This window comes from Vombatus ursinus, unplaced genomic scaffold (assembly GCF_900497805.2).
Source record: "Vombatus ursinus unplaced genomic scaffold, bare-nosed wombat genome assembly UNPS02014798.1, whole genome shotgun sequence".
Classification (NCBI taxonomy): Eukaryota; Metazoa; Chordata; class Mammalia; order Diprotodontia; family Vombatidae; genus Vombatus; species Vombatus ursinus.
Window position 1 is genome coordinate 17,262,197 of NW_020954576.1, and position 17,190 is coordinate 17,279,386.

The 17,190-nt window shown below is 37.6% G+C and overlaps 1 protein-coding gene across 1 annotated transcript in view; it reads right to left on the bottom strand.

Moving 5' to 3' along the window:
* Window positions 1–10,588: 10,588 nt before the first annotated feature.
* LOC114050239 (fumarate hydratase, mitochondrial) overlaps window positions 10,589–17,190 on the bottom strand; it is a 31,155-nt gene continuing 24,553 nt past the window's right edge. The window contains exons 9-10 of the mRNA XM_027871885.1: window positions 16,760–16,913; window positions 10,589–10,818 (exon numbers count right to left, since the gene is read on the bottom strand). Of these exons, the coding sequence (XP_027727686.1) occupies window positions 10,676–10,818; window positions 16,760–16,913 (297 nt within the window). The 3' untranslated portion in view covers window positions 10,589–10,675. The remainder of the gene's footprint in view (window positions 10,819–16,759; window positions 16,914–17,190) is intronic.

The following is a 17,190-nucleotide window of genomic DNA, read 5'->3' on the forward strand; positions in this document are numbered from 1 at the left end:
GACTGGGCATAGAGGCAGGGGTTGCTGCTGACATTTGAGTAGCCAGCTGAGCTAAGCCATGGCCACTGCCCATTCCACTCACTGTGGCTGGGAGAGCAGCCTGAGGCTTTCTGGTCAGACCAGCCATGACTGATTTTTCCATTCAGGAGAAATAATATCAGACAACTTTTTTTTTGCCTGTCTGTCCTCTCCACTTCCCCTGTTCAGGAGAGTTTGTTATATCCCAAGGTTTCTTGTTCTTTTAAATTTTGTTTAGATTTCTGTTCAATATCAAAAGCTAGTGTAAGATAAAACTATGGTCAACCACAGCAATTTCTGATTTATATTTGTTTCATTATTGGGATTAGAAAGTGAAGTAGTGAGTGGTGGCTAGCAAGTTATACAGAAACCAAGAATGAGACAAAGAAAATAGACTCAGTCAGAAATTGTCAAGATCTTCCTGACTGGGGGCTCTGAGACAAAACAAAAGAGAATCATATTGACTTATGTTCCATAATTTCCCAAATGCAGGAGAAAGATTTAATGACAATGGTCCTATGGCCCTAGGTAAAACTTGAGCCATAAGAAATCAGTTTTTATTGGTTGGAGGAGATTTGATGAGTTTGGGAAAGTAAATTCCCTTGCAGGCAGTGCCCTTGTCTTTATCCAAGTTGTTGTTGTTTATTCTTTGTTTGGAAGAGAACCAGTGACATTATGGATGATGTCTTGATTACATCATGAATTGGATTTAAGTGAGACAGAGTTGTGCAAAGTCATCAGCCTCATTTTCTCTTCCAGAGTCATCCAAGTCCAGTGGTATAGCACCTGGCAATGTCTCAGGATGCAATTGATGACCTTGGAGTCTTCCATGTCTGACCAATCTCTAAGCACTCCACAGTACCTGCTTCAGCTGCCTTTGTGGCCATTGCAAGGAATTGTTCTTATCTGCTCATTCATTCTTCTGAGGAAAGTCTTCACATGCTTGTGGCCCCAAGAAGCTGTAGCATGCACAGCAGCCACACCCTGGTAATGATGGGGTTGGGATCTGGATCCCAGAAAGGAAAAACCCTGAACTTTTCCACTTGGCCAAATCTAATGCGTTTGCCCGAGGCTATAATCCCATCAACTGGCCTTTCATTGTGGCTATGCCCAATCTCCCAAATTTTCTGTTACCCTTAACCTAGCCTAGTCCTCCATTGTCTTACCTCCCTATGGCCCCCTGGCCACTTCCCACCTTTAATCCTAGATCTCTCCCACAGTCTTTCTGTATATAAGGTCCATCTTGTCTCCATTAAGGTGCTCAGATTCTTATAATCTAGCCACTGCTCAGATTCTTAAAATCTGGCCCACTTGCATTAGCAATACAAATGCTTAGAGTCTGCCCAATATGATAATGAACCTTGTCTTTGGCTGAAAGAAGGCTTGAGCCAAATTCTTTTGGGTAGGACCCACTTGTGATTTCAGGGTCCCAGCACCCCTAAACCTCAACGTAAAACTGTCTTGGCAGATGGGCTAAACCAGGTTAAGGGTAACCAACAGGCCTCAAATCTATGGGAGGGTGGTAGGGGGATGTCTACTCCAAGCACGTAAAGACTTTTCTTTATCCAAGTATGCTCAAAGGAGACTCCTCCATTTAGGGTCAAGCTGAGGACAGTTACTAGAAAGAAAGTCTCTCCCAACAGAACAATAAGAGAAGTGTTTTTTTTTTGGGGGGGGGGCATGGGCTCAAATCCCCAAAAGATTTTGGGTCTCATTCATCTGGCCCTGGAAGACCCCACCTAGGACTCTCCTTGAATTTCACCTGAGGCTATGATCCTAATAACTGGTTTTTCATTATCGCCTATACCCAAACTCCCAATTCTTGGTTACCCTTAACCTAGCCTAGTCCTCTATTTTGTATTACCTTGGGATGGCCCCTGGCTACTTCCAACCCTTGCTCCTATCTGGGTACCATTCCCTAGACCCCTTCTCCAGTCACCCCAGCCTACTGGCCACTCCCATTAAGATGTTCCCTAGACCTCTCCCTCCAGTCACTTCAAACTACTTGGCCACTCTTAGATCCCTCCAGAGTCTTTCTGTATTTAAGATCAATCTTGGCAGCCATTAAGGTGCTGAGATTCACTCTAGTCAGATTCCTTAAGAGTCTGGCCAATATAGTGAATCTTTAATAAACCTTACCTTTGGCTGAAAGAAGGTTTAGGTCGAATTCATTCAGGCAGGACCCATGTCTCTTGATCTTGTTATTTTGGGGTTCCAGCACCCCTATACTTCTAAACCTCAACAGAAGCATCTGGAAAAGAATGGTTCTGCCCACAGGAAGGTGGGGGCCATCCAAGAAGGAGTTTCTAGTTTTCTTCTTCAGCTAAACACATCTATAATCATGTCCTGTGACATCAATTGAGGATTGGAGAACCAAATCTTCCCCCTTACACTAGTGAAATGCTAAACCTTAACTTTCTTCCTAAATAAAATGAGGGAAAAAAATCTGATCAACATGTTACAAAGCATTTACCAATATTATAAAATTAAATATATCTATTTTAATAACAGTGTTTTTGTTAAGAGAATCATTTGATTTAGTTGAATGGGGAGAGAAGGTACAGAAGTGTGGCTTAAAAAATGGAAATTATACATTGAATAAGATTTTTTTTTCTTTTTACTATATTAACCATGATTTGGTATAATCAAAAAGATTAAATTCCAATCAATGGGGAAAGGCTTCTGATTTGTACCCAGTTCTTAAATTTTAAAACATATTTTCATAATTTAAAATACTCTTATTTTACCTTTGTACTTTTCCCCATCACTTTCCTTTATATCTGTCATCTTTTTTTAAAAGTAAAACTCAGATAAGTTAATATCTGTACAATGCTACAGAAAAAAAAATTTCTAAATCAACCTGAAATCGTAGTCTCTTTTCTCCAGAAAGTTATTCAGATTTCAATATCTCACTGAGTTGTTATGAAAATTAATAGAAAAAAATACAAAGAAGGATGGGGAAGGGGATCAGCATTTATAGTACCCATTATGCGCAAGGCATTGTGCTAAGTACTACCAATGTTTTCCCATTTGATCTTCACAACAACTCTTCGAGGCAGGTGCTGTTATTATCCCCATTTTGAAGATGAGGAAACTGAGGTAAGCAGATGTTAAATGACTTGCCCAGGGTCACACAGATAGTAAGGAACTGAGGTCACATTTGAACTCATGTCTTCCCCACTCCAGGCCCAGACTATATACACAGCTTAGTAGAAAGATACCTTTTTCTTCCCTCCAAATAGTAGAGTATTACTTTAATATCCTCCTAGATAGTTTCCCTGCTTCAAGTGTCTTCCTTCTCCAATCTATCCTTCCCAAATTTATTGAAATAATTGTCCTCAGACAAGGTCTGACCAAGTTACACCCCAACTCAAAAACTTTCAGTGTCTCCCCATTGCCTCAGGGATAAAATAAAATTTCTCCGCTGGACAATTAAGACTCCCCACAGTGTCAAACAGTCTATTAACATTATATAACACCTATTATATGCCAGGCATTGTACAGAGTGCTGAGGATACAAATACAAATAAAAACAAAAATAGTCCCAGTACTCAAGGAGTTAACAATCTAAAGGGAGAAGACAATACACAAAAAGAAGCTGAAAAAGTGAAAGGGGCTGGGGGATGGTGTCTGACTCAGGGGTAAGAAGTCAAAAAGCAGTCTAGCTAGTGGGAAATGGGGAAATCTGTGCTGAGCCACCTCTTTAAATGGAGGCCCTGAAGCCCACGGCCCTGCTCTGTAATCAAAGCATCCAATCAGAGGAGTAGAGGGTACTGGTGAGAAGTGAGGACCAGGCAGATTCAATCTCACAGCATAATGAAATTTCTCAGTGATAAGTTTCCTGGAGAAGGGAGGCATTGGTAGAGATGGCCAAAGAAATCTAAAAGTTGGGGGGAGGAGGGGAATGACTCCCACTTATCTTTCTGGCTTTGTTCCACATTAATCAATCACCATCACACATCACAAAAAACAATTTTCCAGTCAATTGGATAACTACCTGTTCCCCAAACACATCCTTGCTCTCAGACAACAACTCACAATATAGAAATGTCAGTAATAAGAATAGTTGGGGATTCTGAACCTCTGGAGGGATGATTAAGACAAGCTCTCATTCTGACAGTTGTCAACATAACACAGAGTTTGTTCTAGGAAAGACGAGTGGGATTAGGTTGTATCCATTGTTTTTTTCTCTCAAAACAGGAGTCTTGCATGTATGGGAGTCAGTCTAGAATTGGGCTCATTTTGGGGGTCAGGCTGAACAGTTTATATACCCTTCCAACGGAGCCTGATGTCACCCCATCATCTCTTGGAAGTAGAAAATATCTCTATACCAGACTACTCCCAGCAATATCAAACCATTCCCAGCCTTGGGCTATCTAGACAAAAGAATCTGTCTCCACCCAAGCTGGAGCAGAACACAATGTGGCTTTCCTACCTGAGATTAAATTACTAACTAGTTTGGGTCAGGGCTGACCAGGATAAGTAGAGTCAATGCAGTCTCATTATCAATAATGACCTTCTGAACTTAAAGTCAGGACTTTAGAAGAAGGGAACTGGGAGAAGCTCTGAATCCTATTTTTCAAAGTTTCAGGTCAGCACCCTTATCAATTTAATTCTCAAGATGTTCCGGAGTAACTCAGAATCAAGGTCAAGAGAGACAAAGAGTTTTCATAAGAGAGTACAAGTTAGAGACTTTCCACTCAAAAGACAATGAAGTTCTTAAAGAGGCAGCCAGGTGTTAGAAGGCGGTAGAAGCTGGACCTCTGAGTCAGGAAGATATGAGTTCAAATACGGACTCAGACATTTACTAGCTGTGTGATCCTTGACAAGCTACTTACTCTCTGCCTGCCTCAGTTTTCTCATCTGTAAAATGGGGATAATAATAGCACCTACCTCACCAGGATTATTGTGAGGATCAAATGAGGTAATATTTATAAAGTGCTTTGCAAACTTTAAAGCATTATATGAAAACTAGCTAGTTGTTGTTAATAATAATGAGGATGTGAGGAATGCTAACAGTTTGGTTCCCACAGAACTGATAAGAAAACAGGACAGGGGGAGATTAGGTGATTGATTCCAGGCTTTTCAACTCTCCCATCCTTTTTTCTTACTTTCCTGCTGAACCAACAGTTCCTTGTTTCCTGCCTTTTTGCAAACCTTGCTGCTGGGGAAAAGTTTCCACGCTTAGACTGTGAGTTCTGAAGCCCAGCCAATGGGAAGAGGAGCTAGTGGGAGGGTGGGGTTTCTGCCTTAGGGTCTACATAAACTGGCTTTGATCTACAGTCCCTCCCACACCTTGGCTGGAGCCATCTTGAGCCAATGCTGGATGTGTCCTTTCTCATGAGAAAACAATAAAACTCCTTTTTGCCTTTCTTAAGAAAGAGTCTCTGATTTGATTATTTTGGGGGTCACAAACAACCCCACACAAGGATAAAGATTTAGCCTTCTTTTCGGATAACATGATATAATATTGCATCAATTACCAGTACAATGTTATAAGGTAATTCCAGTGTGTTTATCAAGAAGTCACAATGTGCTAAGCTTCATTTTTAAGAACAAGCCACCCACACCCTGTGACAATTGTCATCATTTAGTGTTAAAGAAATTGGGATCATTGTTTAGTGTCATAGGAAAATTCTTTAACGAATATTTTACATCCCATGATGAATTTCAGACATTCAGGGATTACACTGACAGAGACAGGAAGGAAAGTTACCTCCCTCACACTTTTAAAGTAAAGTAGTTTGGCGTATACACCATATGTCATTACTTAATTTGCCTTGTGTTAATTCATTTCCCCCATTTATTTATGATATTTTAAGTAAAAAAAAATACTTTAGCTGAAGAATAACTATAAATTATAAAAATAACCTCTACACTGAAAAACTATAATGCTGAGACTTAATTGATTTGGAAGAGGGAATACAGGTATAAGTCATTAGAAAGATCTGTAGATGATTTGAAATTATTTATTTTTAAAATTGCTTTAATATTTAATTGGTGATTTGGAACATAGGATTAATTTTTCTCTCCTTTCCCTAAACCTTATGAAAACTGTTTTATGACTAAGTCTGATGTCATTACAATATTCGTAGGACGGAATCTTAATCTAGTGACTCAGAAGTTGCAAGGGGAAGAATTTCAAAGATTAACATCAGTGGTATTTGAAATATTTCAATACTGAGAATCTCTTACTAAAAATAAGGACAAATGAATAACTTCACTGACTGATGAAATGCTTAGATCAGAACTACAATGGCAGAGCACAGAACAAATTAGAATAATTTAACAAATCATCATGATTACTCATAATAACCTCAGCATTTGCCAACCAATTTTTCTTGTCAAAATACATTGTTTCTTAAGGGGTTCACACCCTCAATTTGTAAAATTTCTTTCCATAAATGTTCTGATTCTGGCTAGGAAACATTCCCAAGCTTGTTTCTGCAGAAACAATGATAGGGAAGGAACTTGATTTGGAGGCAGAATAGAATGAATTCAAATCTTGCCTCTAATACTTGTCAGGATTGTGACCATGGAAAAATCAAACATGCTCTCAAATCTTAAGTTTCTTTATATGTAGAATGGGGATAATAATTTCTGAAATACTAAATTCATGAGATTATTGTAAATTACTTTGCAAACCTCAAAAGACTAATAAATGTCATTTCTTAATGTATTAGCTTTCTGGGCACTAGAAAGTCTTGAGCCAGGAGAAATTTCCTCTGCCCCTTAGCCCCAACCCAAGCAATATACTTTATAAATGAATGAGAATCTCCTTCCCCAACATATTGTCATAGGATCATAAATTGAGAATTAGAAGGAATCTTAATATCATATAGCTCAACCTCCCCCTGCCCTATTTTGCAGATGAGGAACTGAGACCTAGGAAGGGGAGATGACACATCTAAAGGTACACCAGTCATTCAAATAAACATTTATTAAGCTTCTAGTATTACCAGACATGTTGACTGCTGGGAGTGCAAAGAAGGGTAAAAACGGCTCTGCTCTCAAAAAGCTCACAGTATAACAGGGAAGACAGTATGCAAACAATTATGTATAGTCAAGCCACATATAGGAAAATAGGGGAAAAAATTGTCACAATTAACAGATGAAAAGCACTAAAATGAAATGGGTTTGGGAAAGGCTTCCTGTAGAACGTGAGATTTTAGCTAGGACTTAGCCAAGGAAGCCATGAGGCAGAAATGAGGATAATGTTCCAGGAATGGGGGCCAGCAAAGTGGAAATGCCCAGTCAGGAGATAAGGTATATTATTTGAGGAATAGCAAGGAAGCCAGAGTTACTAGACAGAGTCTGTGAGGGGTAAGGGTAAGGAGTAAGGAGACTGGAAAAACAGGCAGGCATCAGGTTATAAACGGCTTTCAACATTAAATAAAGAAGTTTATAGTTGATGCTGGAGGTAATAGGGAGCCACTGTTGTTGATTACGTATGTGAGGGGTGGGACGGGGAGGGTGGTGACATGGTCAGGCCGTTGCTCTAGGACAGCTGGGTAGAGGATGAACTGGAGTGCAGAGAGACTTGTGGCAAGGAGACCAACCAACAGGCTATTTCAATATTCCAGGTGTGAGGTGAAGATGATCTGGGTGGTGCCAGTGTCACAGGAGAAGAGAGGATGTATGCTTGAAAATTGATGAAGATAAAATTGATAGTCCTTTGCAAGAGACTGGATTTGAATGGTGAGAGATGAGGAGTCAAACACATAGGTTGTGAGCCTTAATTTCTTTAATGAACTTTCTATTTTGAACCTTTATGAAAGTTTTTTTGCTAGGGCTCCATGTTCACTAGGAATTCCAGAGGACTCCCTTCATTAGGCACAATTAGTTTGATTTCCTTCAAATTACATTTGCTTGTTTTATTTTTTTCTCTTTTAGGTTCTATTTATTCTTCCTATAGTTTTTAGGATCATCTCTGTCAATTACCTGCTTGTGCACTGGACTTGGTATGGTTTTGTTATTCTTTTGGTACCGACCATTTTCTTGTATTCCTTATCACTGTTGCTCTTTGACCCCTCCCCTTCGGCTGATAGAGACTCCTGAGGTTGTGCTGTTTTCGGCCTCAGTCTCACTGAGGAGAGGACCAGCCCCAGTGGTTTTCCATCACCCTTGCCTTTAGGCTTTTTACTATCCTCTCCAGCATGTGACTGAATGTGGTCAAACATATTGGCATATTTTTGCCCATCTAATTCCTCTTTTCCCTTTCCCTGCCTTCAGTTGGCTGGGTAGAATCAGCACCTGACATTTCTTGTGGAGTGGAAGGGAGATGGGCATTCAGCCAGTCTGTCACCACAATGGAGTGAAGCAGAGTTGTGTTCCTGCTTCCATGCTCTTCAGCATGTTTTCTTCCATGCTGTGAGATGCCTTCAAGGGAGTTGAAAATGGCATCAAGATCAGTTTCCACACAGATGGTAACCTATTTAATTTAAAAAAGCTATAAGCCAAGACTAAAGTAGAGGGGGAGTTGGTAGAAAACTTTTTGTTTGCAGACTGTGCACTCAATTCAGCCTCTGAGGCTGAGATGCAACAAAGTATGGATCAATTCTCTGCTCCTTGTGCTAATTTTGGCCCAACAATCAACACCAAGGAAACATAAGTCTTCTACGAGCCACCATGGCACCATCTATATGGGAACCATTGGTTCCCGTAAATGGAGAAATTTTGAATGTTGTGGATAAGTTTACTTACCTTGGCAGTATACTCTCTGAGGTATAGATGATGTTATTGATGCACGGATTGCCAGAGCTAGCTCGGTATTTGGAAAGCTCCAAAAGAAAAGCGTGGAAGAGAAAAAGTATCAAGCTGCATACCAAACTGAAGGTCTACAGAACCATCATGCTGACTACACTGTTATATACCTGTGAAACCTGGACAGTCTATCTGTGCCATGCCAGAAAACTGAACCACTTCTACTTGAATTGTTTCAGGAAGATCCTGAAGATTATTTGGCAAGATAAGGTAACAGAGGTCTTCTCTAGAGCTAACTGCCAAGCATTCAAACTACTGCAGAGAGCCAACTCCAATGCACTGGTCATGCAGTTCAAATGACAAACATACACTTAGCCAAAAGACTATTTTACAGAGAACTTGCACACTGACAACCGCTCACATGGTGGTCGGAAGAACCAGTATAAGGATACTCCCAAGGTGTCTCTGAAGAACTTTAGTACTGACTGTGAGACATGGGAAATGGTGGCATAGAATCATCCAAGCATGGCATGCTCCCATCAAAGAAGGCTCTATACTCCATGAATAAAGCAGAATCATAGAAGTACAAAAGAAACATTAGCTAAGCAAATCCAGAGTCACTTCCACTCTAAATGTTCTACCGGACCACCGCTTGCACCTGATTTGTGGTAGGACCTTCCAAACTCTTACGGGTCTGATCATCCACAGCCAAACACACTATACCTTGATTCCAACATGTGATGTTGCTGGTCTTCTTCAAACATAAAGGACAAACAACAGCCAGTCACTACAGCTAGAGGCCCTATAGCTGGGCCTCCAGTAAAATCCTGTATGTTTCCTGGTATTCACAATAGAAGATGAACTTAGGTGTTTTAAACTTTGTACAGGGGTTCTGTTATCTCGTGAAATAAGCTAGTTACTCATCTTTGATTCTCTAGTGCATCATTCTTTAAAAAAAAAAAAATTAATATATTAGGTTTCCAGTTGAATAGATTTACACAAATCATCTCTTCTACCACCTTTCTAGACTCACGTCCACATTCCCCCTCAAGTTCTCCCTTTCCTGTTACCCATGGGCTTCTGGCTGACTTTTTTGTGTATTTCTAGGGTAAAAGTCATCCAATTTTTCACTGGATTTCTTGATAAGTATTTGGCATGCTGTGAATTTCAGGTTTGTGCTGAGTAGCTCTGTGGGAACTAGGCTGTCTATCTCCATTCATGCAGCTATCACCGCTGGAAATCTGAAGTCTCCAAGGTAGCAGTTGGAGCAGAAGAAAAGACTGTATGTAAACAATACTGTACTAAATTCCTTTTGCAAGTAGTAAAATTTGGCCAATTCAGGGAAAATCTGATCTGCCTTTCTAATAAATAAAAAATAGCAATCTTCAACACAAAATGCTAGAAGCTACTATATCTTTAAGGCTTAAATCACATTTCATTAATTCGACATATTACTACGATTTTCTTAATAAATCTTATGGAAGAAAAAAATTTCCTCTATTGCTCAATAACCACTATCAAGATATTGATAGGTATTAAAAGGAAGAGAGAGATTGTTGAATGATAATGGCAGAGTGAGGGTCTGAAAGTAGCAAAGAGAAACCAGTAATATGTTTATTCAACCTTACAGTCCAGTGTGTAGGAAGGGAATGAAAAGGCTACATCTGGTATGGGAGGAAGTGACCAAGGATACAATATTTTGGGGGGTAAAAGGTGACTCACAACTTTTTAAAGGGTTGCATGTATTTTTTAAAGTCATATGTATATATATATATATATATATATATATATACACATACACACACACACATATATATATGCAATTATAACTAGATATAAAGACAAATAATGGTCACAACAAGGAAAAGAGGCTGCTAGATTTCTTTCAAAATTCAATACAGTTTAATAATAATTATTATTATTTTTTTTTTTTACAAATGCTTATTTAAATATATTACTTAGGACCCAACATGTCCTTGGGTTTCACCCACTCATCAAACTGTTCTGCTGTGAGATATCCAAGTTCAATAGCTGTTTCTTTCAATGTTGATCCATTTTTGTGTGCTGTCTTGGCAATCTTTGCAGCCTTGTCATATCCTAAAGGAAAAAATAAAGAGGAAATAAAGAGCTGTTTCCACACAAAAAATAATGCAGCTACAAGGTATCATATAAATGTCTATTTAAGAATGCAGCAAAGTAAATCTAAAAAATAAACACAATAACTTTTTTTTAATAAAGCCTTCAATAACCCACAAGTCAAATTCTATATTAACAATGTTGCAGGGTACCAGACACTGGTGATTAGCTGCTAGATATGTTTTACAATTTACAATATGCTTTACACATATTATCTTGATTCTCACCACAAACAGTGTTATTCCTGTTTTAAAGATGAACAAATTCAGGTTCATGCAAACTTAAAACATAGCTGATAAACAACGGAACCAGGACTCAAATCCATTCCAAGTTCGTGGACAAGCTGTGCCAAAAGCCCTCTTTCTAGCTTGCTTCGGACTAAGCTTCACATCTTCTAAGTTCATCCAGGGCTTTTGCAAATAATGTATTAAAAGTTGTTTTGAACAACTCTCCTCTTTTCAGTTCCTGGTGGCTTTTAAGGAAGAAATAATACCTATACTATACAAATGATTCTCAAAATAGAAGAAGCCTCCTTTCAAAGGCAAACATAGTCCTCACACCTTAACCAATGAAGGATAAAGAAATAACGGTAGAGTAATCTAGTGAATATCAATTAGAAATTTTTAAAGAAAATCCTGCCAAAAAGAATATAGCAGCACTCATTAGAGTGGCAAAAATGAAAAATGTTGGAGGGGATACAGGAAAACTGGCATTCTAGTGTACTCATTGGTGGGGTGGTGAATTGGTCTGGCCATTCTGGAAAACAATTTCGAACTAGGTTCCAAAAGTTTTTGAACTGTACACCCTTTAACCTAGCTATACTACCACTACTAGGACAATACCTCCAAAGGAATCAAAGAAAGAGGAAAAGAACTTAAACATAAAAATATTTATAGGAGCTCTCTTCACAGCCCCAAACTGGAAACTAAGAGAGTGTCTACGTACTAGGGAAAGGCACAATTTGGAACACATGTATATTGGAATATTTGTATGCCATAAGAAATGACAAAATGGACAATTTCAGAAGAAACTATGAAATGATGCAGAGTAAAGTAAGCAGAACTAGAAGTACCATTTATACAATGACAACATTGTAGAGAAAAACAACTTTGAGAGGATATGATTTATAAACCAAGAGTCCAGAGCACTTCAGTGAATATGAAGCATGCCACCCATTCTCCCGTCAGAGAAATGATGGGCTTAACATGCAGAATTACATATACATTTTTGGACATGGTCAATGTTTTGTTGTACTATACATTTGTCATGAGGGTTTTATTTTTCATTTTAAAAACTGTTTAACTGGGGGGAGCAGCAAGGGAGAGATAAATGTTACTTTAAAAAAAAATCAGAGCACCTTATTAAAAAAAACAGAACCAAAAACAACAACAACAACAAAATGTTACTATGACTGAGCTGGTTTTATACCAGGGGATGAAATGATGATTCATTAAAAAACAATTAGCACAATTACTCATTAAAATTAAAAAACAAAACCAAAAAAAAAAACCAAAACCCCAGCAAATCACATGATTATATCAATAGATGTAGAAAAGTCTTTAATAAATTATAACATTTATTTATGCTAATGGCCCTTAAAAGCAGGCATAATATCTTTTTTAGTAAGATAAAAAACATCTGTCTAAACCCAAAAGCTAGCACTATATTCAATAGGGAAACATCAGAAGTCTTCCCAGTAAATATAGAAGTAAAGCCAGCATAACCCTTTACCACCAACCCCAGACATAGTCTTAGAAATATTAATAAGAGAAGTACGACAAAAGAAATCAGTACCCCTTGAAGCATGTGGTTTCTGAGCTCCTTTCCAACCCTAGAGATTCTCAGATTCTCAAGGTACCAATTACCTATACTCTGTTGATGGGTCTCAATATCCACACCTAACTCAGGGCTGCCTTGCTCCAATAAGTGGACTGCAGTTCCACGCACAGGCCTCCATAGTTTAATTCCTAATTCCTGCCTTGATAGTATAATAATAATTTAAAAATTCTATTTCTGCACCCCTCCTCACTTGAAATTCACCCATCCAAATTCTATACTTCTTTATAAGCTCAGCTCAAGTCTCCACTTCCTTCATAAAGTGTTTTCAAACACCCCCACCTACAGTGATAGCTAAAATCTCTAAAATTATATATTTGTGTAAATATCTAGAACTAGTTGTATTTCTTCTTTTCAATTAGATTATAAGCTCCTTGGGGCAGAATTATTTATATTTTCATCCCACATTAGCACCCAGTCCCTCCTTGGCATAAAGTTGGGATTTATTGATGCGATTAAAATTCCCTTTACAATGAAAAAACAAAATAGAGGGATATTTAGTTGGCTGGAATATTTGCTATTTATTATTAGTGCTAAACTAATAAAATTACCAAAGGGATATTTTACAGAGCTATACAAAACAGAAAAAAAAATTCACTGATGGGCAAAATTTCTAGAATATTAAAAGAAAACAATGGGGGGAAAGGTAGCAATGAAGGAGGTAGGAATAACACGTAATTATATTATAAAGCAGTAATCATTAAAAATACGGTGGAACAGACTAGACAATGAAGAATTAAAAATAATTAAACTCAATAATCAAATGTTTGATAAACTTCAAAATTTAACTAGGGGAAAAAAAACTTTATTTGACAAGAACTGCAGCAAAAACTGAAAAAATTATGGAAAAAAAAATAGGTTTATGTTAACATCATACCAGATGCAATAAATTCAAAATGGATACATGACATGGATACATGGATACATGTATTAAAGATTATACCATCAAAAAAAAGAGAAGCAGAACACATTAATTTTTATGGCTATGGATAAGGACAAAACAAGAGCAAGAGGTATTACATGAAATTGAAAAAGTTTTTGCATGAACAAAATGAATGCAACTAGGTTAAGAAAGAGTTCAACAAGGGAAAAAAAAACCCTTTGTATCAAATCTCTCTCATAAGGATATGCTATTTAAGACACAGAGACAACTTATAAGACCAAAAGCCATTCCCCAATAGATGTGGAAGTAGTTTTCACTCCTGGAGATCCCTTCTCTTACTGGCTGATTCCTTCTAATTGAACCCCCATTTTAAGTAAAATGCCCATACCAGCCATGTTTTCCTTCCTCTCTGGACTTCACTTCTGACTATCTGGACTTTCTCTACCATGCCCTCTACCTTCCCACTTTACTCCCTTCTTTTAAGCTTCCATGTAAAGTGTTGTTTTCCCTTATTAGAACGTAAACTCCTTAAATGTACAAATTGTCTTTCTTTCTGCTTGTATTTCTATTCATAGTCCTTAGCACAGTGCCTAGAATATAGTAATAAGCACTTAATAATAAGCACTTTTTGAGATGATTCTTTTATTTACTGATGTCTTTCCAGACATATGTGTAGGCTGTAAAGTGGTAAAAGAAGGGTAATAGTATATATTGAATATTCTTTAAAAGCTAGGATTTTTCTCCTCTTTGTAGCTGACAATAAGCAATTTATGCTGACATTCTATGATAAGATTTGTTTCTACTTACTGTTAGGAACAGTATAAAGATAAAAGCAAGAAAGACTTAAGAAGAAGACTAGATCAACGTGCTTGTGAGAGATACTAAATTAAACTATGCCACCACCATATATCTCTTAGCTAGTATACATCTCTTAGTACCATTTCTTAAGGCAACATGCAGTGTGCAATTTGGAGAAGGAAAGGCTTGTTTCCCAGTTGGCTTCAACTACTTATTAGCTAACTATGTAACCATGGAAGTGTTTCTTAACCCCCTCTCAGGTTCTTCATCTGTAAACTGAGTATTATAATATTCACCTCACAAGACTGTTGTGAAGCTCAGACAAGATAATACAATAGATATAAAGAGATTTACTAACTTTAAAGGGGCCATTTATATGCCAGCCATCATTATTAACAAAGAAAGAAGGGACACAGGGGTATGCAGAACAAAGACAGTTTATGACATATAATACACAAGGCACACAAGAAAGCATAGCAGAAGGATCAGAAGGGAAAGGCTTCATGGAAGAGGTAGCCCATGATGTCAGTCTTGAAAGTAGAAAAGGATTCTAGTTATAGACAATGCCCATGAAACTGAGCAGAGGTACAAGATAGAATATCAAGTTTGGGGAACACTGAGCAGGCCAGTTTCATTGCCCTTTGGCTCCACTCACCATCCTTGTAACTTCCCAGACAAATACTCCCTAGATCATCATGCCTTTATATATATTTATTATCTCTGCCAATTAGAAGTCAAGTTCCTCAAGAGCCAGGATTGTCTCACTTTTGTATTTGTAGCCCTAGCTCTTAGTACAGTGTTTATTAGTACACAGCAATATTTTTGTCATTCATCCCAATTTGAGTTCATGAAGGGGAGTATGAAATAAGCCTGGAAAGGCAAGAGAAGAGTACTAAGGTCCAGGCTAAGGAGTTTGTATTTTACGCTATAGGCAACATAGTAGAGTGCAACGAGAGCCAGCTTCAAAGACTGAAAGACCTGAATTCAAGTCCTGTCAACATATATTATATCAAGTCAAGACATATTGACTGTTACCTTGAAGCCCCTCAACAAAGATTATAAGCTGCATAAAAGGTGTTGACTTGCACTGGTAGAGGTAATTTTCTTATCTGGAAGTCCTTCCAAAGCAATGAAATCAGAGGTCCTGTTCCTATCCTTACAGGCAATGAAGAGCCACTGGAGTTTTCAGCAAGAGGGTACCCGGGTGAGATACTAAGAGGATTGCTTTGATAAAACCTGTGGAAGATGGAGTGATGGAAAAGACTGGAGACTAGGAATCCAATCAGGAGGCAGCCTAGGAAGTAATGAGGTAATAAACTAGGGCAGTGGCAATGTAAATGGAGAGATAGGGATTTGAAAATAGATGTTTTCAAGACTTGGTAACTGACCAGGTACCAGAGAAGAAGGAAGAGTCAAATATTTAAAAGATAACTCTAGGATTTTGAAGGAAATAAATGCTGAGAGATTAATAAAAAACAATGTACCCACCAAAATGCCAAATTCTTCTGATGATTTTGAGATCAAGAACACAGTATTAGTTGTTAGAAAATATTAAAACTGATAAATATCACTGCTGTAACAGTGTTTAAATAAAGCAGGATAAGATTAGGTTGAGATGCCTAAGCCAGATTACCCTATTTCTGCAAAATTAGTTTTAAGTTGACATCGAAAGGAATATATAATCTGTTTAACTAATTCAGTATTATAAAGATGAGAATATTTACAAGTAGTCTAGATCCTAATTTCCACAACAAAATGATATTAAGATTAGACTCGTTACCATGAAAAAAATTTCTAAATTCCCCACAACATATCAAGGTTTTATTTCGTAAGCATTATGTGACTTGTCCATGTACCATGTTTTACATATTTTATTCCTGATAAGGAAAGGAGAAAGTATTTTAAAATTCTATTTCTGAAGGAAATGAGTTTCAACAAAAACTAGCACATTTTGAAAAGATCAAAATAATATAGAAGAGTAGAAATATCAAACAAAACACATATTGCCAATGATCTAGTCATTAATCAATAAAGAACAAGTGCCACCTAGTGACATTTCCAACTGGGTATTATTCTGAATCATCCTTCCATAAATGTTAGCCATATGAATTTCACCATGATAAAATAATCATAAAAAGTTTTTACCCAAGTTCAGTAAGCTGTTTCATAAAAAAAAATCTGATTGAAAACTAAATGGAATTTTGACCAATAAATATAGCATTTTCAAAATACTATATATAAATTCTTAGCATTCACTATTTAAACAGAAAAAGTTTTGAGTGTTTACTGAAATATATAATGTTCAAAAGTCATTTGCTGTTTTTTTTTCTTTTTTAAATCACGGCCTAAGTGTTATAGTCACACATTTCTTCCCTCAATACTTACCTATATGAGGATTAAGAGCTGTCACCAACATCAAAGATTCACTCATTAGTTTGTTGATCCTTTCTACGTTAGCCTGAATTCCAACCACACAGTTATGAGCGAAGGAAACTGATACATCCCCCAGAAGTCTTGCTGAATTTAAGACATTTTTAATCTACAAAATAGAGGAAAGATAAAGTGCCCACATTATATGCTCATAATAACATCTTATACATACATAAACATCCTATATAACTTCATACTGAGTGGACCCATGACAAACTTATAGGAAGATGTGAACAATGGTCCCACTGGACGGGCAGACAGGGACAGGCTGTAATCTGAACTGGGATCACAGATCTACTGTGGCAAAATGGATTCTCTGTCTCTGTGTCTGTCTCTAAAACACACACACACACACACACACACACACACACACACACACACACACA